At 33.0% G+C, this 24,509-nt stretch overlaps 2 protein-coding genes across 2 annotated transcripts; both read right to left on the bottom strand.

The window, feature by feature from the left end:
- Positions 1 to 13,487: 13,487 nt before the first annotated feature.
- Positions 13,488 to 14,614, bottom strand: LOC122580928 (glutathione S-transferase APIC-like). The gene is made up of 3 exons (XM_043753071.1): positions 14,330 to 14,614; positions 14,112 to 14,160; positions 13,488 to 13,934 (listed from the first exon to the last, which is right to left on the bottom strand). Exons 1-3 carry the CDS (start codon positions 14,474 to 14,476, stop codon positions 13,495 to 13,497), a joined length of 636 nt encoding a protein of 211 aa, XP_043609006.1. The 5' UTR covers positions 14,477 to 14,614; the 3' UTR covers positions 13,488 to 13,494.
- A 291-nt stretch (positions 14,615 to 14,905) lies between these two features.
- LOC122580927 (glutathione S-transferase APIC-like) lies at positions 14,906 to 17,833 on the bottom strand. Its single transcript, XM_043753070.1, has 3 exons — positions 17,549 to 17,833; positions 17,362 to 17,410; positions 14,906 to 15,496 (listed from the first exon to the last, which is right to left on the bottom strand). The coding sequence occupies exons 1-3, from the start codon at positions 17,693 to 17,695 to the stop codon at positions 15,057 to 15,059; spliced, it is 636 nt and encodes a 211-aa protein (XP_043609005.1). The 5' UTR covers positions 17,696 to 17,833; the 3' UTR covers positions 14,906 to 15,056.
- Between the last annotated feature and the right edge of the window lie 6,676 nt (positions 17,834 to 24,509).

The raw sequence follows: 24,509 nt of genomic DNA, 5'->3' as shown, positions 1-24,509 counted from the left end.
CACACTACTAGCATTATTGACACACAACATGCCACGTTTCTCGAGAACTAAGAGATCGGTTGGAACAAGAAAAATCATAACTTAAGATTTGCAAGAAGTACAAAAAGTGGGGGGAACCACTCGTCGGTTATTATTACTCCTCCGATAATTCCTCTAGTACCCAACGTTGCTCCTAATATCACTGATCCACCTTCTCCCAATCAAAATGGTCCTAATTAGGAAACTATTAATGCTGAAGCATTTTCCTTAACCTGAAAATCAACTCGGGAGATCATCTAGCTTATGCAAGGCCACAAGGTTTGATGATTTCATAACTTATTTCACTGAGGTGGAGGACATTGGAAAGCTTACTGATCCTATCTCTTATTGAGAAGCCATTAATAAGAATCGGGCCACTTAATGGAACGAAGACATGATTTAAGAGATTAATTCCATGTAGCATAAAGACGTTTGGGACATGGCTGGATTTCTTGAAGAATCCAAACCTATAGGTTGTAAACGGATCTTCAAAACCAAATTAGACCCGAATGAAAACGTCAAACGCTATAAGGGCTTTACTCAAAAGGAAGGAATCAATTATCAAGAGACATTTTCTCATGTCTCTCATAAAGATTCCTTAAGGATCGTCATGGCATTCGTAGCTCATTATGATTTATAATTAGATCAGATAGATGTCAAGATCACTTTCCTGAATGAAAACTTGGAATAAAACGTATACATGCGGCAACCTGAAGGATTCATTTTAGAAGGTAAATAACACATGATCTGCAAGTTGAATTAGTCCATATGTGGGTTGAAACAAGCATCACTAAAATGGTACCTTAAGTTTGATGAAGTCATAAAAAGACACGACTTCCTAAAGAATCAAGTGTATCATTGCACCTATCTCAAGACCAGTGGGAGTAACTTTACAATCCATGTTTTATACGTGGATGATATTCTACTTACAAGTAACAACTTGGATATGTTGCATGAGTCGAAGTGTATACTTTCACATAATTTCGACATGAAAGATCTCGGCGATGCCTCTTATGTCATAGGTATCGAAATACATCTAGACAGGCATAATGATGTTCTTGGTCTTTCTCAAAAGGCTTAGATTGAACACAACATGCAACACTATACACCCACTATAGCTCAAGTAGTAAAAGGAGACATATGTGATTGTTTCCAAAGTCCGAGCATTGAGATTGAAAAGGAACAAATGAGGATGATACCTTACTCATAAGTAGCCGGGAGCATTACATACGCTCAGGTCTGTTCTCGTCCAGATATCGCTTACATCGCCGACTAAAAGGTTCTACGATATCTGCAAAGGACCAAAGACTACACATTAACTTATAGAAGAAGTGACGACTTATAAGTAATAGGATCTGCTGATTCCGATAAGAAATCTACTTCTAGATATATATTTATGTTAGCTGGCGGACCTATCTCTTGAGTGAGTCATAAACAGTACTGGCTGCAACGCCCACTATGATGGTTAAATACATGTTGTTTACAATGACACTTGCCATGGATGTTGTTTACATCGGGCTATAGTACCCCATTACGTCCTGAACAAGTTGGTATATGCATATCCGCCTAAAAACTTCCATCAATTCCAATATCACCATGAAGCATTTGTTACATCCCAAACCATGAGAAATAAACAAAAATGGTAGATTGATAGGAACCGTTTGATCTCATGCACCGAATTGGTATCCATATAACCCCAACAGTGATAATGTCAAGGTAATTCAACCATTTAAATTAAAATGATTGTAATTTTCCAATTTCAAAAAGTTGAAAATTTAACCCAAGTATAAAGATATGTTTGGTTGGTAGCTTTTAGCCGCTTCAAGCTTTTAAAAAAAAACTTTCATCCAGTATAAAGCTTCATTTGGTGACAAGAGCTTCACCTTTTAAAATTAGTCAAAAAGCTCCTTTTGTAAACACTACATTGCCTTGCGTTTGAATGTAGCTACACCATGTCAAACTACTTAAATATCCTTTAAATATTGTAAGAATCTTCGAGGCTTCATGCTTTTTACTGTACCTACAATCCTACACTCTTTTTACTTATATGCAACATGAGTTATAGGAGTACGCTTTTTAGTTTTTACATTTAGAATATTGACAGAAGTACTACACTTATTAAACAAAAAAAAAGTATATTTTATAAACAAATATATGTAGGCTATAGCAACATAACTTTTAAGTTACACTCGTAATTTTGTCAAATGACTATTTTATTTAATTATAATAATCACTTTTATTTGATTAAGAATATAAATATAAATATATATATATATATATATTAAGTTTAATGTTAAGTATTTTTTTTTATCAATGTTCTTTATGTCATTTTATACATTTTATTAAAATCTACAACTTTTCTATCAAACATCAAAATATGTAAAAAAAAAGTTCAGCTACAGCTACCAGCTAGCTTTGCCAAACATGCCTTAACTATATCTTAATCTTAATATATACTATAAAACAGTTGAACTAATGATTTATTAACCAATCAAATCGTTCAATTTCATCAAATTTACTATCGCTTATGTCATCATTTAGCTTAACTATAAATTCAAAGTTTTAATAATCATTACCCAAATATATTATTATATTAGTATTTATATTAATTTCACAATTTATAGAAAAGTCTCATTAATTTACACTTTTTTTGTTTTCCATCAATAATTTACACTTTTTAACCCTGAATACTTAATTTATATTTATTTTTAGCCATCAACTTATAAGACAGTTGAACTAATGACTTATTAACCAATCAAATTGCTCAATTTTATCAAATTGACTATCGCTTATGTCATCATTTAGATTAGCTATAAACTAAAAATTTTAATAATCGTTATCCAAATATATTATTATATCAGTATTTATATTAATTTGTAGAAAAAGTATCATTAATTTACACTTTTTAAGCCTGAATACTTAATTTACATTTATTTTTAGCCATCAACTTGAGGTGTTTTTTTAATTTTTTTTAAAAAAGTTACAAAAGTTATTTAAATTTAATTTTTTAAAATTACAATTGTCACTCAAATCAAGAGTCCTAATTGTTGTCAAATAATATAAAAACAATCATATTTGTTATCTAATTATCATAGGACGGGTGATTGTACGTATGGTCTCCACGGTATACGCTCAGATTATCGTGGAGTACTTTGTCGATACGGCAAAACCGATGCGAGATGGAAGAAGCGGGGATTAGCCGCCTGCTCCGGAATGAAATGGGATGAAATAGAAAAAACGGGACACGTGTTCGGTTAGGAAGATTGGCTGCAATCGGAGCGACGGAAAAATTGAGGATTTTCATTCTTTAAACCTATTCGTGTTTTGTGTCCGCATCACGATCAAAGACATATACTTAAATGTCAAGTACATGATCACAAATTTTTTTTATATTTCAATTCTTAGTTATCTATAATAGTGGAATTGTAATAGCATGTGCCTTATGGAACGACTACGGCAAATAATTTCATCAATATGTCTCAGCTAATAATGATATTGACGAACTTGTGATTATTGTACTACAATTTGCAAAGTATAACACTTAAAACCGTGTACTTTCAAAATTATAAGCTTTTATGAAATAAATGTATCAAATCTAATATTGATAATATCATAAACCCCGTGTCCAACGTTGGACACGGGTCTAAAATCTAGTAACATGACTAAATGTATAATTAATTAATTAAGATATAATCCGAATGCCCCAAATCCTAACAGTAATCTTAATCTTATGCTGGGCTAGCTTTGAGGCCCAATTACAGCCCTTGTTTTTGAATCCGTAAGGCTCCATCACTCCATGCCTCTAAGGCTCCAAATCCAAATATCAATAGTTATAATCCGTCTTGCATTATCGGATTCATTCATTTTACTGGAATAGATTTCGATAATTATATGATTTTTCACTATCATTGATAAATTGCCTAAAACCTCCCATGTTGTGTTTTATGTTGGTCCGATATTATTATAACGTTGGTAAGACTTGATGACATTTGAATCAAGTTGTCGAAATTATCGAAATGGTTTTTTATTCGAGTTTTCTTACCTTCAAATATCATATAGTAGGTCGGTTATATATATATGGGACATTTATTTTGAAAACCCATTTTTTTAAGAACAGTGAGAACTCTTAAAATTCATATTTGATCACATGTTTTTTTTATTTATTCACATGTGAAACGTTATAAAAATATATGTTGTAGAAGATATTTTTTTTTTAAAACCTTTTATATAGTCGTTTATCACATGTGAACAAAAAACGTGAACAAATTTATTTACAAGTTCATAAAAAAGCTACTTTGAAGGTTTCTTAAAAAAGTTTCTTCTACAACATATATTTTTATATCATTTCACATGTGAATGAACAAAAAAAACATGTGAACAAATATATAAGTTAAGAGTTCTCGTAATTCTTAAAAAAAAAAAATAGTTCCCAAAATAAAGAATCTCTCTCTCTATACGTACATTAGGTGCACTCCATATTTTATTAACCCTGCAATGTATATATATATTTTTTTATTTTTATTAAGCTTATATCTATTATCAAACTACACCCTAGGATATATCTGAGAAAAGCTTTATAATGTTAAAAATAAAATTATCAAATGATAAATAAGCTTTGGTTACATCAACTTGGTAGCGGACACACATTTTCCCACTTCTATCAGCATCGTATATATGTTTGTGTGCGCAAGAATAATAAATGCTAAAATAGGACATCCTGCTTAAGTCACGACACCACCAACCATAGACTTTTAGATCATGAGGTGAAGAGGAAAGAAATAGCTATAAGACAATGTAATTATACTAAAATATTAAGATCATATTATGTAAGCACACTGCACACGACCTTCTTATCCTTAATCCTTTTCTTTTTTGTTTTTTTACTCTCAACTTTTCAGCTTCATACAAGATAACTACTATTACATCCCATAATATACCAATAAGGATAATGGGCATGTTCGGTTTTTATTTTTTTCTTTGTTTCCTGATCCCTCGGCAAAGTATTGGCACATCGGCTTCCCGACCCCCTATTTTTCGGCAAGTATCGGCTCGGTGTTTGGTAAACGAAATCGCTCCTATGTAGCCGGTGTGATGCGGAAACATCAAGATGTGGTTATGTCCAAAACTCTTTATTTTCCACTATTTAATTTAATATATTAAATGTTTCGGTTTCTTTTTCTACTATAAATTGGGATGTAATATGTGTTAGCAATCAATTTTTTTGATAATGATATGAAAAGTTTTCTTTCCTCCCTATACACATTGTGTGTTTAGTGTGTGAAATTTCCTAAGTTGTCAGTATTCATTGTGAATCAATGATAATTTAGAAGAATTGTTCCTGGGTATTCTTAAGATCAACAAGTTTCAGTTATTTATCTTTTTTTTCTCATATAACGATTTATCTCTTTTTTCTCGCTGCGTCAGTTTGGTAACAGAGTCGAAAATCCTGTTCAAGATGTCTCATAGTAACGATATAATCTATGATTATCCACCTATGTATGATGAATACAAGGATGAAAAATGCTATCTTTCGTTCGGGTCTAGTAATTGTCCATATGATGAGAAGATCAATGAAAAAGATCACATGCCAACTCGAAAAATATTCGAGAATCCGCTTATTTTCGTACAGCCTTGCGCAGTTGCGGGAAAAAAAGCGGTACAGATTCGTTCACCGTTGGATCTCTCTGATTTATGAATATGTTGTTCAAGACTCATTGAATCACGGTCTGACCGTTGGGATTTTCGATTAGAGTTTTCTACAAAGAGCTATGAATTTTTGAAAGTGCTGCAGTTTTTGAAGAAAGTGGTGGATTGGGTGGAGATAATGCATTGGTCAAGAATGGTGACAATGGAATTTCTACTGTGGTGACAATCAATTGGGGGACTAACACTGTAGATCTATCTTACATGCTGGAAGAATTGAAGAGTTTGATTGTTGACTCACAATTGTCGACATATGCAACTGATGATGATTAATTCAAATCTTTTGATCAAACAAAAGTTTATGGGGGAAATTAATAGAGTGAATTTTAAAAGACAGGAAAATATATTGGTTTCTAACAATAAAGATATGCTTGATAAATGGGAATTGATTCATACTATATTTTATATGGACTTATGTGAGGATGAAAATCTTAAACATCGGTTGCTTTTTTCCATACAAATTAGTGGTTGGCATGAATATCCAAAAGAACCTAATAGCTCTAGTGGTTGGTTTCATACAAATGACGATATCACCGATTCAATTTTAAGAGCCGCCGTACAAAATAGAGTTGACCAACAAGAAATATTACTAGATTATTATGGGCTTAAAGAGAATGATGGAAGCAATTCAGTTCGAATGGTGGAGCTAAATAAATATGATTTTCTTATCGCTTTCGATGCAGGTGGTTTTAGTCTGAAGACAAGACTTGAGGTCGAGTTCTTTTTGAATAGAAGGAGAATGATGCGAAAACATCTAGATTGATGTGGTTATGTCTAAAACTCTTTATTTTCTACTATTTAATTTAATATATTAAATGTTTCGGTTTCTTTTTCTACTATAAATTGAGATGTAATATGTGTTAGTAATCAGTTTTTTTGATAATGATATGAAAAGTTTTCTTTCCTCCCTATACACATTGTGTGAAATTTCCTAAGTTGTTGGTATTCATTGTGATTTGTGAATCAACGATAATTTAGAAGAATTGTTCCTGAGTATTCTTAGAATCAACAGGTTTCAGTTATTTATCTTTTTTTTCTCATATAATGATTTATCTCTTTTCTTTCACTGAGTCACGATGGAATGGAACGTTGATAGTGTCTCGATCTTTCTGGATTGTTGGGAGCTAGTGAATGTTGGAGCAGCGTGCTGGCTGTTTATTATGTCGTATATGTATAATAAACTCCATCCAAAACACATATACACTCAACTTAATTAAAAACACACATTCTATATGTACAATTCTTCATAAAACACGTACATACATTTTAAGATCTAATATTCACATCAAAAATTTCCAACGAGACGAACATTTTCTCGAAGCTATCATCCACGATTTCCAAAACATACACTCAACTTAAAAACACACGTCCAGATAACGAATCATCGATGTACGTCTAACTCTAGCGCACGTTCGAGTTCTTGTTTTTAAAAATCATTGAAGATATTAAATCCAGATTTATATGGTTTCCAGAGAGTGTTGACGTGGAAAAGACGAATTAAGAAGTTTCAAGTCAGTTCAAAAAATCGTCATTATTGTTTATTCAATTCCCTATGGGAGGGCTCGTACGTGAGCAAGGCTATAGTGTAAACAGCTGACATTACAATCAAGGCTACTATCGAGGGGACCCAATGTTCGATCATAAAGAAAAGGTAATGAAAAGACTCCAAGAGTTCATGAAAAAAAGGCATTAAACGAGCATTAATCTGGGCTTCAGAAGAACAAGTGGGTTATCCTAGGACGACCAACATGAATGAGGAAGAAAGAAAAAGTCATTAACACCATGTATGCATGTGTTGTTTTGCATAACATGATTATCAAGGATGATGGTATCGTGATCTCATCAGTTCACATTAAGAATCCTTTAAACGATGCTAGTAATGTCCACCCTAATTCCGATATCATATAACATCTATTTAATTTTATGTTTTTCTTTTTAATTATATAATGTGATTTTATTTATTTAATGAATTTATTTTTAAATTTCTTTTTAATTAAAGCATGCATCATAAATAATTTACTAATCATTACTTATATTATTTTTATATGAAATCAAAACTTTAAAAATATTCGTATTATATAAAAGTTCGTATTGATTTTTATATTTATTTGTTAATTATAGATTATATTCCCGCATAATATGCAAATCAAACATATTAAAACATATTAAGCTTTCATAAAAACATAAATAAGCACATCACATGGTGTGACGTAAGCTTTAATTTACTAATCATTAAATATATTATTTTTATATTGACCAAATTTTAAAATATTTATAACATCTTAAACAAGATTTAAAAGTTATAAATTAAGTTTTAAATTCATCTAAAAGTTCATATTTTTAATGATATTTTTAAATTTACTTTTTTTATAGTAGTAGTAGTTTTTATAGGTGGTGACTTTTTGTTATGAAAGGTATAAGTTTTTTATGCATATTATTAACAACTCCTAGATTTTTCGTTGGAAGTCTTTATTGAAAATAGATGTGTATACTTTTTTTATTTACATGTTATTTTAATATAAATAACATAACCGCTAGATTTAAACAAACAAGTAACTTAAATAAGGTGGTTTGACTTCTTATTAGATAAGAGTTCATTCGTTCAAACAAGGCATGAGCACAGGTCAAAACCCGGCCTGGTAAAAACCAAAACTTGACGATATGCACGAAAACCAGAACCGAAGCTCGACTCGTTAAGCTCCCAGACAGGTCGATTGGGTCGCATTAGGGCAGACCTGAGATAGGTCTCGGGTTTTCGGGACATTTGCTCATCATTTTTCAGCACATGTCAAAACCCGGCCCGACTTTCTCCGAAACCCGGCCCAATAAGCTCTCCGTAAGTTCGGCTCGAAATGGATTCAGACGGACATGAGGCAGATTTTAAGTTTTCGGGTTATTTGTTCATGCCTAGTTCAAACATTCTCATTTTCTTTTGTGTATCTTTTGCTTTTTGATTTTCACATTACATTTTATTCCTTTTAAATTTATAACTTTTCAATTTTAGTTTTGATTGAATTGTCATATAGTTTTGATTAATATAAGTAATTTGATTATGATTGTTTTTAGCTAAACCATTATCTTTAAAGTTTTTGTTTTATCTTTATTTATTAATTTTTATATTTTAATTGGATTTAAATACTTTAAGGTATAACTTTTAAAATTTTATTTTTTAAAACTTTTTGCTAGAATGTTGTTTTTTAAAACCTATGCTTTGTTTTTTTAAAGCAGGGGATTAAGATTGAGCCACCTGGTTATTAATTAGTAGTTAATTTAATTAATCATTTAAAATATTTATATAAAAAAATGATAAATCTTTTTAACTATGAAATCGATCATAACATTTAGTAGAATCAATGAATGAGATTAAGAAAAGGAATGAATGACTTATATTTATCATATTTTAAGGTTTTTTAAAAAGTTATTAAATTACTTATTAAGAAGATATATGTAACAACCGCAACATTTGACCGTTTGACTATACATGTATTTTGACTATCCTATTTAATGACATGAACAAGTTCATTTCGAGTTATAATTAAGACTAGATAACGTGTTTGACGGGTCGATTGGCCGACTTATTATGTGACTCGATGCTTGACGGATACTTAATTTAACTAGTTAATGTGATGGGTCAACACATGGGTCAACCACAACCCATGATCCAAGACTTGACTCAACCTTATCCCTTCCCAACTCTTACATCCACCTATCCATTTATCCATTCATTCATTCATTTTCTTATCCCCCTTCTCTCTATGAAATGCAAACACACACAAATACACTCACCTCTCTCTCTCTCTCCCTAATTTAATTCTTATCTCATATAATGTTCTTAGGTTGAAATAGTTTAATAATCATCATCTCTTTATCTCATCTTCTTCATATCAAAGTTTGGAGTTTCAAGTTGCAAGGGTTATCCATTTGTGTCATATTTTCGGGTTTGAGCACTAGGTGGAAGTTTTGGTAAGCCAAACTCATTCCATAATCATCATTTTATGTTTATTAACTTGTTTCTAGTTGATTTCAAGTAAATTCGGGTCATGAATCGGGTCAAAATGCAACTAGGGTTAAATTAGGGTTTTAGAAATGGGTCAAACGTTTTGGGCATGAATTTGATGTTATCATTTGAGTTTATGAGATGGGTTATGTTTGTTTATGTTTAATTATGTCCAACAATGAATAAAAACGGATTTTGGATCATCACAAATCATCTTGGAAATCAAAAATGGGGTTTTGGGGGTGTTTGGGTCGTGTTTTGCTGTTGATCTGTGCATAGGGATGGCAAATAAACCCGGACCTGATGGGGGAAACCGAAACCTGATATTTTTGGGGCGGGTTCGGGGCCGGATAAACGGGTATAGGGCGAGATATGGGGATGATTTTATTTTTTTTAACGGGTTCGGGTCCGGGTCCGGTTTTAAAATAAAACCCGCATACCCGAAACCCGCCCCGAACCCGTATACCCGACCCGTTTATATTACAATACATTACATAATATACTTAGTTTCAGATTCTTAAGGTTCTTTTATTTTTATAACTTTTATAAAAGAGTTATAGTTATCTAACCATAATTTGATAGATACATCAAAAATGATGAGATGTATTATGTTGTAGTCAACTGTGATACCAATTTATGGTAATTTGTAATTGTTTCGATGCTTAGAGCTAGCAATTGACATATATCCACATAATATATATTAAAATATAAAATTATGTGTATTGTATCTGTGTAGATGTGTGGAAGATATGCATTAGAAATTATATGTATGATCTGATCGATATATATACTAGCAAGTCCATTAAAAATTATAGAATTTGTATGTATTATTGATACTGTCAAACGAATTTATACCGTCTTACTAACTCAAATGGCTTAACAGAACATATCCTCTGTAGTCTATCCATAAAAATTAAAATGAAAAAATAAGTAAGAAATGAAAAATTAATGAATCCCCGATTACCCGTGGGGAAACCCGTTACCCGACGGTTAATAAGTAAATGGGGACCTATCGAGTCCTAGTCCGGGTCTAGGATGGGTATTTATAAACGGGTCTGGGTCAGGGACTGCTTAAACCCGGACCATACCCGACCCGTTGCCATCCCTATCTGTGCAGAAATGGGCTAACTGTGGCGCAACTAGCGCGTTGAGGCGCAACAAGATTTCAGAAATATAAGTCTTTGCGCGAAGTTGAGGCGCAACTTGGTCCCTAGTTGAGGCACAACTAGTTGTTGCGCAACACTTACCAGTTTCATTCCTTGGCAGTTTTCAAACACTTATAACTTTTGATCCGTAAATCCAATCGAGTCATATGACTTATCGTTGTAATCAGATGAGAGTCTAGTTTCTTGTGATATCATTATGTGGGATGAATCTTCCTACATTTCTAAAAATGTCGAGTCAAAGTATCTTGTTTATACTCGAGAAGGTTGTTTAAGCATTAGTGGGTTTGTGACTTGACTTAAACTTGCTAGACCAACTTGTTAGGGTTACTAGAGTTAAATTTTATTGTATCGAGATGTACATTGTGGTGAATATTGCACGCTTTTAGCTTAATCTTAACTTGCAGTAACCGCTCAAGGTGAGTTCCGTAGCTCCCTACTCAATTGAGATCCGGGCTGAAAAGTGTACACATACGTGTTTGATTGTTTGATTGTGTGATCGAATGTTTAAATTGAGTTATGGTTTGATTGGTTATTTTATTGATGGAATGGTTTGATTGATCGTTGATTGATGGATGGTTTTGTTTGAATGTTGATGGTTTACGCATACGAATGTGATTTGGTGATTATTTAGGATAGTTGTACATACATGGAAGTCGGTTATGCCTTCAAAGGGTTTTAGATGTGGTGAGAAGGCTGCGGGTGACCCTATACATAAGCATCTAGAAATTGACAAAAGGAAAACCCTCCAAAATGTAAGTACGTGTTGTTAGTGGAAATGGATGGGCTTGTGATTGAGATTGATTATGTTTGTACTTAATGATTTGTTTGACGTACTCCCAAGTGTTTTACACTTGACAACATGCTTTTGTACTTATTGATTGGTTGACGTACTCCCAAGTGTTTTACACTTGAGAACATGCTTTTGTACTTATTGATTGAATGGCTTGAGTTACGATTGTCTTATTGCTTGATTACTTGTTTGATTGATTTGTTAACGGTTTAACCTATTGTTGTTGGATTATGTGTTTGGATTGGATTATGTGACATGTTTAGGATAGTAGTACATACATGGAAGACGATGATATATTTAATGAGTTGTAGATGTGCTGGGAAGGTTGCGGGTGACCGTATATATATACGTATCTATGGATCCTTAAATGTAAAGTCGTATGAAATGTATGTGCATTGTGGTTTCGGTTGGATTGTGGTACGATGGACTTGTGAATGGATTTGGCCATGCATGTACTTATTGGTTGGTTTGACGTACTACCAAGTGTCACACACTTGAGAATGCGCTTTCGTACGACGTACTACCAAGTATTTCATACTTGAGAACATTGTGGTTGTGGTGGTTTTTGTTGTTGTTATGGTACACTTATGATACATTATCGATGTCTTATTGTTGAGCACACATGCTATGCTTTCTTTATCTATTGTGATTAGACACTTGTACGTGTACTAACACGTAGCTAGGTTACGTCATGAGTAACCCTCTTTACATTCATGTATGATGCGATGTTTTGTTGTAAGTTATGGTTTATTTATACTTTATGCATATTATGACTCGCTTATACTCTATACTTATTGTGACTTGGATGGTTCCTGGTGAACCGTTGCTACAAACTCACCAACCTAATGTTGACTTTGTTTAGTACACTTTTCAAGTAAATCTTGGACGTGGAGTTTGATTGATATTATGTTGGACTTGGGCTTGGACTTACGTGGATCAAGGATTCATTTGCCTATTGTTTACTTTATGCTTAGGATTAATAGCCATCTTTTGATAGTCTTTTGTAAATGCTTGATGGTTACTTGCTCCTTGTGCATTTGTACTCTATATTTGATGTTTGGATTCACCAGATCCCTTTTAATCATTTAGACTTATTCTACGATAATTTCATGCATACGCTATATTTTTTCAGTGACATTTCGATCATAGCTTGGGGTGTTACAATATATTATTTCCCTACATTATATTACATTACACTACATAACTACATAATCAATTAACGTTATTGAAAGTGCTAGGTTAGGTCACCCACCAACTAAAATTATTAGTTTGGGCCACTTTGAATTTGTTATTTAAATTTGGTCTACTTTGGATTTCTTTTATTTGGCCCATCCTAATTTTTGTTGCATTTTTATTTTGTTTTGATCTGGCGGCCAATTTTAACTTTTGGTGATGTTTTTTCTTTATTTCATTTAGTTGTGCTATTGCTCCAAATATATATAAGTTTAAGTTTTATATAACAAATAATTTATCTGATCATTTCTTTAGTCTACTTTAGATTTATCGTTTTCATTTGGCCCATCCTAAACTTTTTTATGTGTGTGTTCTTTTTTTGTGTTTTCTTGGTTGTTTTATTTCTCTTCGGTGCACGAAAATTTTTATGCGTTATTTTCGTGTTTATCTGGATGGCGCAGCCTGGTGTCTTGGACTCTTGGTTGGAAATGGACTAATATACATTTTAACCATAAATTAAAACGTTTATTCAAGTTTTATTAATTAAATAAATAGGCAACAAAACATTACCTACACATATAACCACCCATTCTCATCAAATTAACACAACATTTAACGAGTCAACACCATTCATACCAAAAGCAAAACTATTGGGACGAATACGCCTTCACCCAAGCCGGCCTAGACAGGATATCGTTAGCCCATGCAGTCACATGAGGACGAGCATCAAACAACCTCTTGACCTTTGTTCCCATCGAGTACTGAAGATTAGGGAGGTGGTGGAGATCCGCCAAGGTGAAGCTATCCCCTCCCAAATACTTGCTTTTTGACAACCTTGATTCATACACATCAAGCAAATCTTCTAGCTTCTTTTCATTCTCGGCCACAACTGTGTCGTCTGTTGTCATGCCAAACATTGGCTTCAAAACTAGCTCCCAACTTAGCTTTGCACCGACGGGTTCAAATTTGTGGGACTCCACTTCAATCCACACTGCCACTACTGCCATCTTTTTCGGATCTTTGAGTACTAGATCAGTTCCGTTGTCGGCGTATGTGTGAGCTAAGTATTGTGTAATAGCCCTTGATTCTAATCGATTAACCAAATACATCCCCAATTTATCAAAATAATAAATAACAATAAAAATATTAATCTAGAGGGTTTTTGTTTGTTAATTATTACAGTACTTATACTAATTTTTTTGCACACAACTTATTAATAAAATCAAGAAAATTGCAATTATTCGAAGTTTTAAGATTATCATACCAAATAGTTCGAGATCACCATCCTCAAAAGCTGGGACTTGACCAAATGGCTGAAACAAGTATAAATATTATATATATAAAAAAAAAAAAACCACAATACATATAAATATATAGTGACAATAATAATTAAACTTGGAGGCAGAGGTATTGACTGTCTACAGTTAACCTTCCCCATACCCCGCGATTGGGCTATGTTGTTGTAATAATAATTAAACTTACGTTACGAGAAAGGAAATTAGGGTGCTTGTGCTCTTCTTTTAACATGTCGATTTTGATATACTCATAGTCGAGGTCCTTCTCAGCAAGGCAAGCCCGAAGTCGGAGAGTTGCGGTTGAGCCAGGGGACCCATAAACTTTGATGGTCATATATGGTTTATGTTACTAACCTTAAATTTAGCTCAAAATTTGACTGTTTTTGAGAGAAAAAAAGAAAAAGAAAAAGAAAAGAAAGAAGGGTCAGGGGAGAGAATTGGATCCGAAAGTAGAATGTGAGCACTATAGGAAATACGGGGGGGTGGGGTTATAAATAAATAAAAAGCAGAGGGTGTGAATAAGTGTGGTCAGTAAAGGTATGTTTGGTGGATTTATGTGTAGAGGAAGGTTCTTCAATATACTATTACTAGTTAGTGCTATAGTTTGTATAAATCAACATTTTGCCAAAATTTTATTCATTGTTTTAAGTATATGCCACGAGTTTAATAGTTGTCCATATTATCAATTAATGTTGATATATTGATATCGATAATGATATAATTTGTCTTATTTTCGTTTCATATATATCTACACACTAATACATTTCAACAATAATTTAAAACATTTATTCAAGTTTTATTAAGAAGGCAACATAAGATTGCCCTTAAAAGTTAAAACACATACATATCCATTCTCATGTAACACAACATTTAACGCGTGGACATCATTCATACCGAAACAACTTCAAACACAACTATTGCGATGTAAACGCCTTCACCCAAGTCGGCCTGGACAGGATATCGTTAGCCCATGCAGTCACATGAGGACGAGCATCAAACAACCTCTTAACCTTTGTCCCCATCAAGTACTTAAGGTTAGGGAGGTGGTGAAGATCAGCCAATGTGAAGTCATCCCCTCCTAAATACTTGCTTTTTGACAACCTTGATTCATACACATCAAGCAAATCTTCCAGCTTCTTTTCGTTCTCGGCCACAACCGTTTCGTCCGTTGTCATGCCAAACATTGGCTTCAAAGCTAACTCCCAACCTAGCTTTGAACTGACGGGCTCAAACTTTTGAGACTCCACTTCAATCCACACAGCCACTATTGCCATTTTTTTTGGATCTTTGATTACTAGATCGGTTCCTTTGTCGGCGTATGTGTGAGCTAGGTATTGTGTAATAGCCCTTGATTCTAATCATTTAACCAAATACATCCCTAATTCATTAAATAAGAATAACAATAACAATAATAATAATTGACAAAATATGACCAATTTATTTGGATATCAGGTTCAATAAATATATAAAACGCGATATTTTGTATCTATGTACAGAGTTATAATTTATATATTATTATATATTAAACTATAAGCCCCTACGGATCTCTACATGCAATTCGCTCATTTCGGGAAGAGTGAACATACTAAAAAGCAATATGACATGCACAAGTCTTTAAGCATGATGTACAACTACTTTTACTTTTATAAATTTTCATTTTCACCCCTAAAACTTTATATCTTTTAACTTTTTTTTTAGCATAGTACAAATTTACTATATACATGCTAATATGCTATAACATATTTTAACTTTTTGTCTTTTTTCCATTCTTACCCCTAAAGTTTTTGTCATTTAGCTTTTGCCCCCAATCAAAGTTTTCGTTTTCAATTTTTTGACACCAAACTGTTGGGTTCTCATGTTTCAATCAAACAACATTCACACGTTTACGTTAATGAAAATTTTAAAGCAAAATACAATATTAAATCACCGTTGTCGGAATGTCATTTTTTTGCATTTATAGTTGTTTTGTTCTATTTTTTCACATTGTTAAATGTTTTCTTTGTTTTTCAATATGGTTTGAATATTTGATATAAATGTATTTGTATTACATTAATACTATTATATATTATATATTGTCTATATAGAAAACTTTGTTGTGTAAATTAAAAATATGTTTCGCAATAACGTGCGGGTACCATAACGAGTTAAATACTAAATATTAATGTCGTTTTGTGAGGAGATTTTACTGTAGCTAAAACTATCCTACTTAATACGCAAGGTACAAGTTTGGTAGCAATAACTATATTATACAAGTTTGGTAGCAATAACTATATTATACTATTGGAAAATGATTTATCCTACTAAAAATCCTCCTAAAATAGTGACATGTGAATAACACTAATTCTCTTTCCTAATCCTACATTTGATTTTTTCATATATCCTCATCTAAAAGTTAGGAAGATTGATTTTTAGACTAATCATTTCTAAAAATATACGGAGTACTATTTAATGCCTATGTTACAAGTTCTAATTACTCAATTTAGTTTTTTTTTCTGATATATGGACTATTGAGATGGGTGTGCATGTACACATGTATGACATTTTCCAAGAAAAAGTTCATTTCAAGATTGAGATCTTCTAAAGTTAAAACCTAATTTCATATGTAAAATTGGCATCTGGATTATTGGATTAAAATCAAATGTCAAACATTCAAAAATCATATTTAAATCATGACCTTTGATTTTAATCCAAAGGTCAAGATATTCTCAACTTCACCTATGAAGTTTAAAACAACTTTAGAGAATCTATATCCCAAATGTAAACCTTTCATTCACACCAAATCTTTACTCCGTTATTTACGATGCACCTATTTTTAAAATAAGCTTAGTCTTTAATTTAATTATTGTATCGCTTTACGATATTGTTTGTCGAGAATGTTGTTATCTTTCTCCTGATTAATGTGTAACGTTTGGAATGATATAGTATTTTAAAAATCATTAGGTAAATAATATAGTTAAAAAGTAGCAATTGATTGTGCACTTATTCTTCAATCATATGTCAACTTCGTATTCAAAGATGTTATTTTTTCGAACCACTGCGAAGCACGGGTTGATAATACTAGTTCTATATCAAATGTATATAAAACGAAAACTTTAATAATAGCCTAAAGCTAGAGGGCTTTTCTTTGTTATTACAGTACTTGTACTTATATTTTTGCACACAACGGAATAAAATCAAGAAAATTGCAATTATTCAAAGTTTTTAATTAGATTTTCATACCAAATAGTTCGAGATCACCATCCTCAAAAGCTGGGACTTGACCAAATGGCTGCAAAAACAGAATTTCTTTTTTTTAAAAAAACACACATTACATTATATCAAATACTCCCGGCTATAATATAAGAGATCAGGAGTGGAATAAATGTATACATATAAAAAATATATAGTTATAATATATTAAACTTACGTTACGAGAAAGGAAATTTGGGTGCTTGTGCTCTTTTTTACCCATGTCGATTTTAATATACTCATAGTCAAGGTCCTTCTCGGCAAGGCAAGCCCGAACCCGGAGAGTTGCGGTTGAGCCAGGGGACCCGTAAACTTTGATGGCCATATATGGTTTATGTGGCTAACCTTAATTTTAGCTTAACTAAAACTTTTTTTTTGTTGTTGTTGTTGATAAAAAATGATAGAAGGGGGCGGGGGATAGAATTGGATCCGAAAGTAGAGTGTGAGCGCTATGGGAAGTGGGGAATGGGGTTATAAATAAATAAAGGAAATGTAGAGGGTGTGAATAAGTGTACGTGGTCGGTAAAGGTATGGCATCTAGGTGGATTTATGTGTGGAGGAAGGTACTAGTACTAGTTTGTCCAAGAAACAGAAGAAAATAACTCAAGATTTTGTCAAGATTTTATTCATTGTTTTAAGTATATGCCACGAGTTTAGTAGTTGTCCATAACTCCATATTATCAATTAAAATTGAAATTGATAATGATATAATCTATCTTATTTTCTTTTGAAAATACGAGAGGGGTACCCGCGCAATGCGGCGACGTTGGTGACGACGGGTGATGATAACGGCGGTAACAGTGTGGTTATTAATGTAAAAGTATAAGTGATGTGCTAATGAAACCCTAATTCAGATGGAGGAGTATATGTTTCCATAGAAGGGCAGTGATGGATTTTGAGATATGTGGAAAGATAATATAAAATGTCAAGGGTAAATCCAATATTTCAAAGACGGAATAGTTTAATTTACAAAAAAAGCTTTTGCTTTATAAAAGAGTAGAGATATCTACGCCCTTATAAAGTTTAACAAAAACATTTGATTAAGTAATATCTCAAATTTTGATTTTTAAATTTACATTATTATTATTCATTATATATATATATATATTAATTTTAAATTTAAATATATAATTTTATTCTATCTAACCTAACTTTTTTTAAAAATATTTTATCAAAAAAAAAAAAACACAAACTTTTAATGCATAAAAAACACAAATCTAAAGTCATTGGTCGATGCGGGCTTCTGCCAGAGTGACAGATTTTGTCTCTTCATGTGGCATTTACTAATTATAGCTTATACATTTTATTTTTGAATTTAATTTATTTAACTTTTATTAATAAGAACATTCACTTTCATTAACTCATGCTCTTACTTTGGGCATCTACAATGGGAAGAAGTTTTTAAAGCTTTTTATTTTGCCAACTAATCAATCCGTTAATTAAAAAAAAAGACTATTACTCTAATGCAAAAGATTTTTCTAAAGCTTTTTTTGTGTGTGCAATGAAAAAAAGATTTTCTTCAAAGGATTGAGCTTTGTCAACCTTTTGATATATTAAACTTTTGTACCTAATGGTATCAAGTTTTTTAAAGACTTAAAAAAAAAAAATTTCATCAATCTCCATTGGAGATGCTCTTATGTTCCTTTAATAATTTAGTCTTAGTGTATATTTTTGATGCCGTACAGTCTAAATCCAATCAATAATGTTTCGAAGCAATATAACAATAGAGTTCAATGGCGGGTTAGAAAATTTGTTCGAGATGAGCCAAATCAACAATAATAAGTCAAAAGCTATATAAAAGTCATATATCAAGTTTAATATACATATGCTGCATGTTAAAAAATCGAAGTCCAGGAATGAGCCACGACCCATTTACACCTAAGGTGGCTTCGCCACTGATAGAGTTATCTCTAACCCTAATGATGATTCCTTTTTTGGTACATGACCTGCTGACTGAATAGAGGATTGGTGGCCATAACTCTTACAACGTATATGATCTCTCAACCCCCGACTCCTTTAATTTCCAAACATCAAAATATGGTTCCTAGGCTCTCAAAGTTAGCCTATCTAGATTGCTTGGTTTCTTAAGTGTTAGTTTCAAAATGAGATCGAATTAGAATTTAATGAGTTAAATGACTAAATGAAGGTAGTTAAAGGCAAAGATGATCTTAATTAAGGTGACATGAACTCATTAGCGCAAGAAACTAAAATTTCAATCCGAATTTATGTAACACCCCAAAATTTCTAAGGTAAAGAAGTTAACCCATTTTTATAGTTATGACATTAAATTAATTTCCAAGTATTTTATATTTAGATTTGGGGTTAATTTAGTTGAAAATTTAGCGGATAACGGGTAAAAATACCCACAAATTTTGATAGAGGGCGTGGCAAGCCCAGGATGTGCCAGCCATCCATGTTTTGTGATTCATTCTTCCACTACTCCTATTCTCATCTTCTTCACCCCTCCTCATGCAATTTCTTCATGTTCTTTCAAAATCAAAGATCAATTCCTCCAAGTAAAGGATAGAAATTATAATAATAATCACCACCAAATAATCTTCATTCAAGAAATTGAAGCTAGGGTTTGTGTGGAAGTGGTGGTGGTGACGAATTTTCAAGGAGAAAGAGGGGAAGAAAAATCTCCAACCTAAGTCTTGAATTAACTTATTGTTTGTTGAGGTATTGATTTTCCCTAATTGAGTTTTCATCTTCCTTTTGAAATTAGGGTTCTTAGAGTAACCCAAATTTGGGGGTTTTGCTAGAAATTAATTTATGAATGATTTTTCCCCAATTCCTTAGATAACCTAGTTTGTCATTGAGTTATGTATTGAGTTTGGCTAAGAAATTGATAAGCTAACGTGATAATTTTTAGTTTATGAGAAAAAATGAGTTTTTACTAGTTATTGAAAAGTTGATGAAAATGGTAGGTTGAACTACCAAGTGTTATTGTTGAGAATAAAAGAAACTCAATGACAAATGGGTTGGGTTTGGGTTTAGAAAGGGTAGTGATTGAGTATGACTAGGTTGAGCTAGTCAAGTTGCGAATGTGAGCTTATACATTGTATGTTATGATCATAGGTTGAAGCTTGTTGTGTGCTTTATCTTTTTATCAAGTCATTGTCCAAGTTGCTGCAGAGGTGAGTATAGTTGCATACCTCTATGTATACGTTGGGTCAATCGACCACATTATGTTGAAGTTTGATTATCCATGTGTGGTGATTGATTTGGCGTAGTCCCATATGGGGCATAGTGTTTATGAGGCCTAAGAACCTCCGGGGCCTAAGAATCCCGATAGTTGATTTGAGATGAGGCCTAAGAACCTCCGGGGCCTAAGAATCCCGATAGTTGTTATTGTTATGATTGTTTAGCTTATATGGATCCATGTATAGCGTTTAGTATGCAAGGCGAGCTTGTAAATGTGGCATGACGGTGTCATAGGTTACATGTAATAGTCCTTGTACTTTGCCCTCCTCCGTGTTTATAAATGTATGCAAGTATATTCACTAAGCCTTTGCTTATATTTTAGCTGTTTATCTTTTATAGGTAGTTCCGGAAGAAAGAACTAGAATTGTTGAATTGAAAGTGTTAATTTAGAGCTTGAAGTGGTTGAAGTAAAGATTGTGCAAGACTTGAAGGTATTTAGGTCATTCATGGATGAATGCCAAACTTTTGGTTTAGAGGCTTAGAAATCCCTCTCCTCATGGCTCTTGGTACATATAGTTTTGAAGGTCATACTTTCGTTAAATTCCTGTAATTGATCAAATGCAAAGCTTTTGGGAAGTTTGTGTAGTTGCTTTTTGGACGAAAATGGTGTCAAAATGGGTAAACGACTCATTGTTGGTGTTCATGTGATTTTAAACAAGTTGATGTTGTAATTATGTTTAAAATGTGTCTATATAGTTGTTGGTAATCTTTGAAATGTGTTTTAAGAAATTCGTTTTGAAATTTGAATGTTGTAAGTTTGATCAAGTGTTGAAATGAGTTTACGGTTGCTGATCTGGTGCTCACTGCGGCGCAGTGGAATCCCTCGGCTCAGAAATGCCTTTTCTCCCACTGCGGCGCAGTGGGAGTGTTTTCAAACCCACTGCGGCACAGTGGGGTTTTTCTGGCGCAAGATCGAGACTTTCCACTGCGGCGCAGTGGGGAGTGCTCAACCCCACTGCGGCGCAGTGGGGATATTACAAAAAAAAAAAAAAATTCTAGTTTTTCAGTCTATCGAGTCAAGTCCTTTCAATTTAAGTCCTAAGCTAATCAGTATTGGTAAAATGGGTACGTAGACGCACAAGAGAGGTTTTCTAGTCTTTTAATTCAATATACGGTTTTTTATTTAACTAAGTTACGTTTTTTGATATAAGAATCTAGCAAACAGTTGGGAACTTAAAAACATACAAGAACATACCCGATCCGACTATTACCTCAACTTTTATGCTTACTGAAAGGAATTTATAACTTTACAAGAGATAGTGTCTGCGCGTTGCGGCGGTGAGATGGTGGGGGTGATAGGTCAAGTCATAGAGTATGATAGCCAAATACCTTAACCGTACGGGTTCTGCCCTCAGATTTAAAAATTCGTCAAAAGTATATTAAATGACATCTTTAATGAAAGAACATTGAATTTTAAGAACACCCAAACAATTTTTATGATTTATCGATATACGGTTTTTGTAATAAAAAGAAATAAAATGATTAATGGATGAAAAAGAAAAAAAAAATGAGTGGTTAAGATTTGAGAAGATAGTGAAAAATAAATAGTTGAGATTTAAAGGTATTATAGGTATATTATTTAAATTAAGATAATTTAGATTGTTCAATTACTTAATTTAGATTTGGAAAAAATGACAAAATGCTTTATAACATAGTATTATATAAATCAACCATTTGACAATGAAGAGTGATATTTATCAAACAATATAGCTATCTATAATAAAGGTACAAACTATATTACACAATGTATAACTATATTATGAAAGATTTGTTATAAGTTACTAAAATTTATTATAAAAATATCACTTCCCTTTGACAATTTAAACATGACCATTTTCAACCATACAAAAGTCTACGTACAACCAAAACAAATCATTACAAAAGAGTACGTGGCCACGTGGGTTAATATTCATGATATCAAATAGTGATATTTTCAAAAGATGCGGTCACTTCTAGATCATATGAATGGGAAAAGTAAATTTTCAACCCGATTTCAAAAGCCTTCTAGTCCACCGGCCCTTTTTTCCACTATTTCTTGAACCGGGCTATATGGCACAGGGTAACACCACCAGGTCAACGGTCAATCCCACCAAACTATTAGCGGCGACGTCATCGCTAATAGTGGGGCCCCTCTCTGACAATTCACGTTTAGGAAGTCTCGGGAATCGTTATTCACCATGGATAAGATAAGAGTATGGCAGCCCTTTCTGAAATAATTCGTTATTGGCCAGAGTATGTCAGCCCACCATTCAGGATAAGAAAAGCCCATCTTGATCCTGCAGTATAAATTGTATATTTCGTAGTTTCATTCGCATAACTTTTAGTTTTCATACGCATAACTTTCGTTTTCAATCTTTTAGTTTTCATACGCATAACTTTCGTTTTCAGTCGTTTTGATTCACAAATTTCGTTTTCAAAGCCATATTCCAATTATATTTAGCACATGTATATTGATGTATACGTATATATATATATATTATGAATATAAATATAGATATTATACATATGTGTATATTATGAATAGTTAATGAACTAGATGTTTTGATGCAGGAAGAAGTGCATTCAAATGACTCAAGAACAAATGATTAAATTAAAGACCGAAAACATTGACAAAAGTCAATTTTCATATAAACTTAATAATATTCAACTGAATTGTACAATAACGAGGATTCATATTTATACTAATCTTAACACCTTTAAAATAAGAAACAAATCAATTCATAGTTATCAAACCAAAATAGAAAATAACTTATAAAAATAAAAGATAATTTATTAAAATAAAACATTTAAATTAACCGCATTCTGGGTCGGGTTACGGGTCTCCTGCATCATTCTCTCCCTCTTCGAAAAAACTCGTCCTCGAGTTTTGCCGCATGCTTAAAACACATAGTCGAACTACAACCACCTGGTTCGTATGGAATATCACTTCGAATCATACTCATGAATATGATGAATTGCTTAAACAATTCTACTTGTTTTTCTATGATTCCACCATCAAAGCTACTCGATTGAAGTAGATTTTCATGCCAACTATTAATTGACAACCCACGTGTGAGTATCTCATGCTCACATAAATCCTTACAAAATACTATAGAAATTAATTCCCACCCAACATCCATTTTAGCAAGTATCTTCTCCACCAAAAAACAAAATATCTTTCTTCTTTTGAATATTCACCATTTTTCTAGTTTCCTCAATACACGGTTGTTTAGTCAAAATACTAACATCATCACCAGTTTGACATCCCGACAAATCAGGTCCAACAATTAAACTCTTCGATTTTCTAGGCATGATAGACGAATCTACAATGCTAGCAGCCCAACAGCTTGTCACCACCATAGAACTAACATTGTCACCAGTCATGGGCATCGTAAAACTGCCATCTTCAACTGCTTCAAGGCCTTCAACGAGATACTCTCTGCAACTACCGCAACTTTATGATCAATAATGCTACCAATGTCGGTCTTTTCTCCCATCATGAAATTACTTAAAATACGGGTCGATACATTCGCATACTCGGGATTCTCTCCGGTGATCTCTCTTTCGTCAGTTCTCCCCTCTTGAACGACAACCATGTTCAAGGCTTTTGCAACCCACCAGAAATCTTCGATGCTCACCTTTTCGTCTCCATAATTATCGAAACAAGGAGGTGATGGATAAATGGTGCTACAACTCTCAAGATATTCCTCTTTCCCATAGTTCTCACCCCGGATGAAAAACTCTGAGTCGGTTTCTTGAAACTTGTAACTATCGCCGTCATCAGGATACTCCTCTTTCCCACTGATCTCATCCCAGATGACATCTTTTGGGTCAGTTTCCTGGATCTTGCGATCTTGTGAATAGAACACGATTTCATCGCTGCCTCGTTCGGCGATTCGGCGAGTAAAAAAGTGGTTCTCATCACGCAGATCCATTTGAATTAACCTGAGCTCTGA

This window comes from Erigeron canadensis, chromosome 9, assembly GCF_010389155.1.
Source record: "Erigeron canadensis isolate Cc75 chromosome 9, C_canadensis_v1, whole genome shotgun sequence".
Classification (NCBI taxonomy): Eukaryota; Viridiplantae; Streptophyta; class Magnoliopsida; order Asterales; family Asteraceae; genus Erigeron; species Erigeron canadensis.
This window is presented reverse-complemented; position numbering and strand designations above follow the sequence as displayed.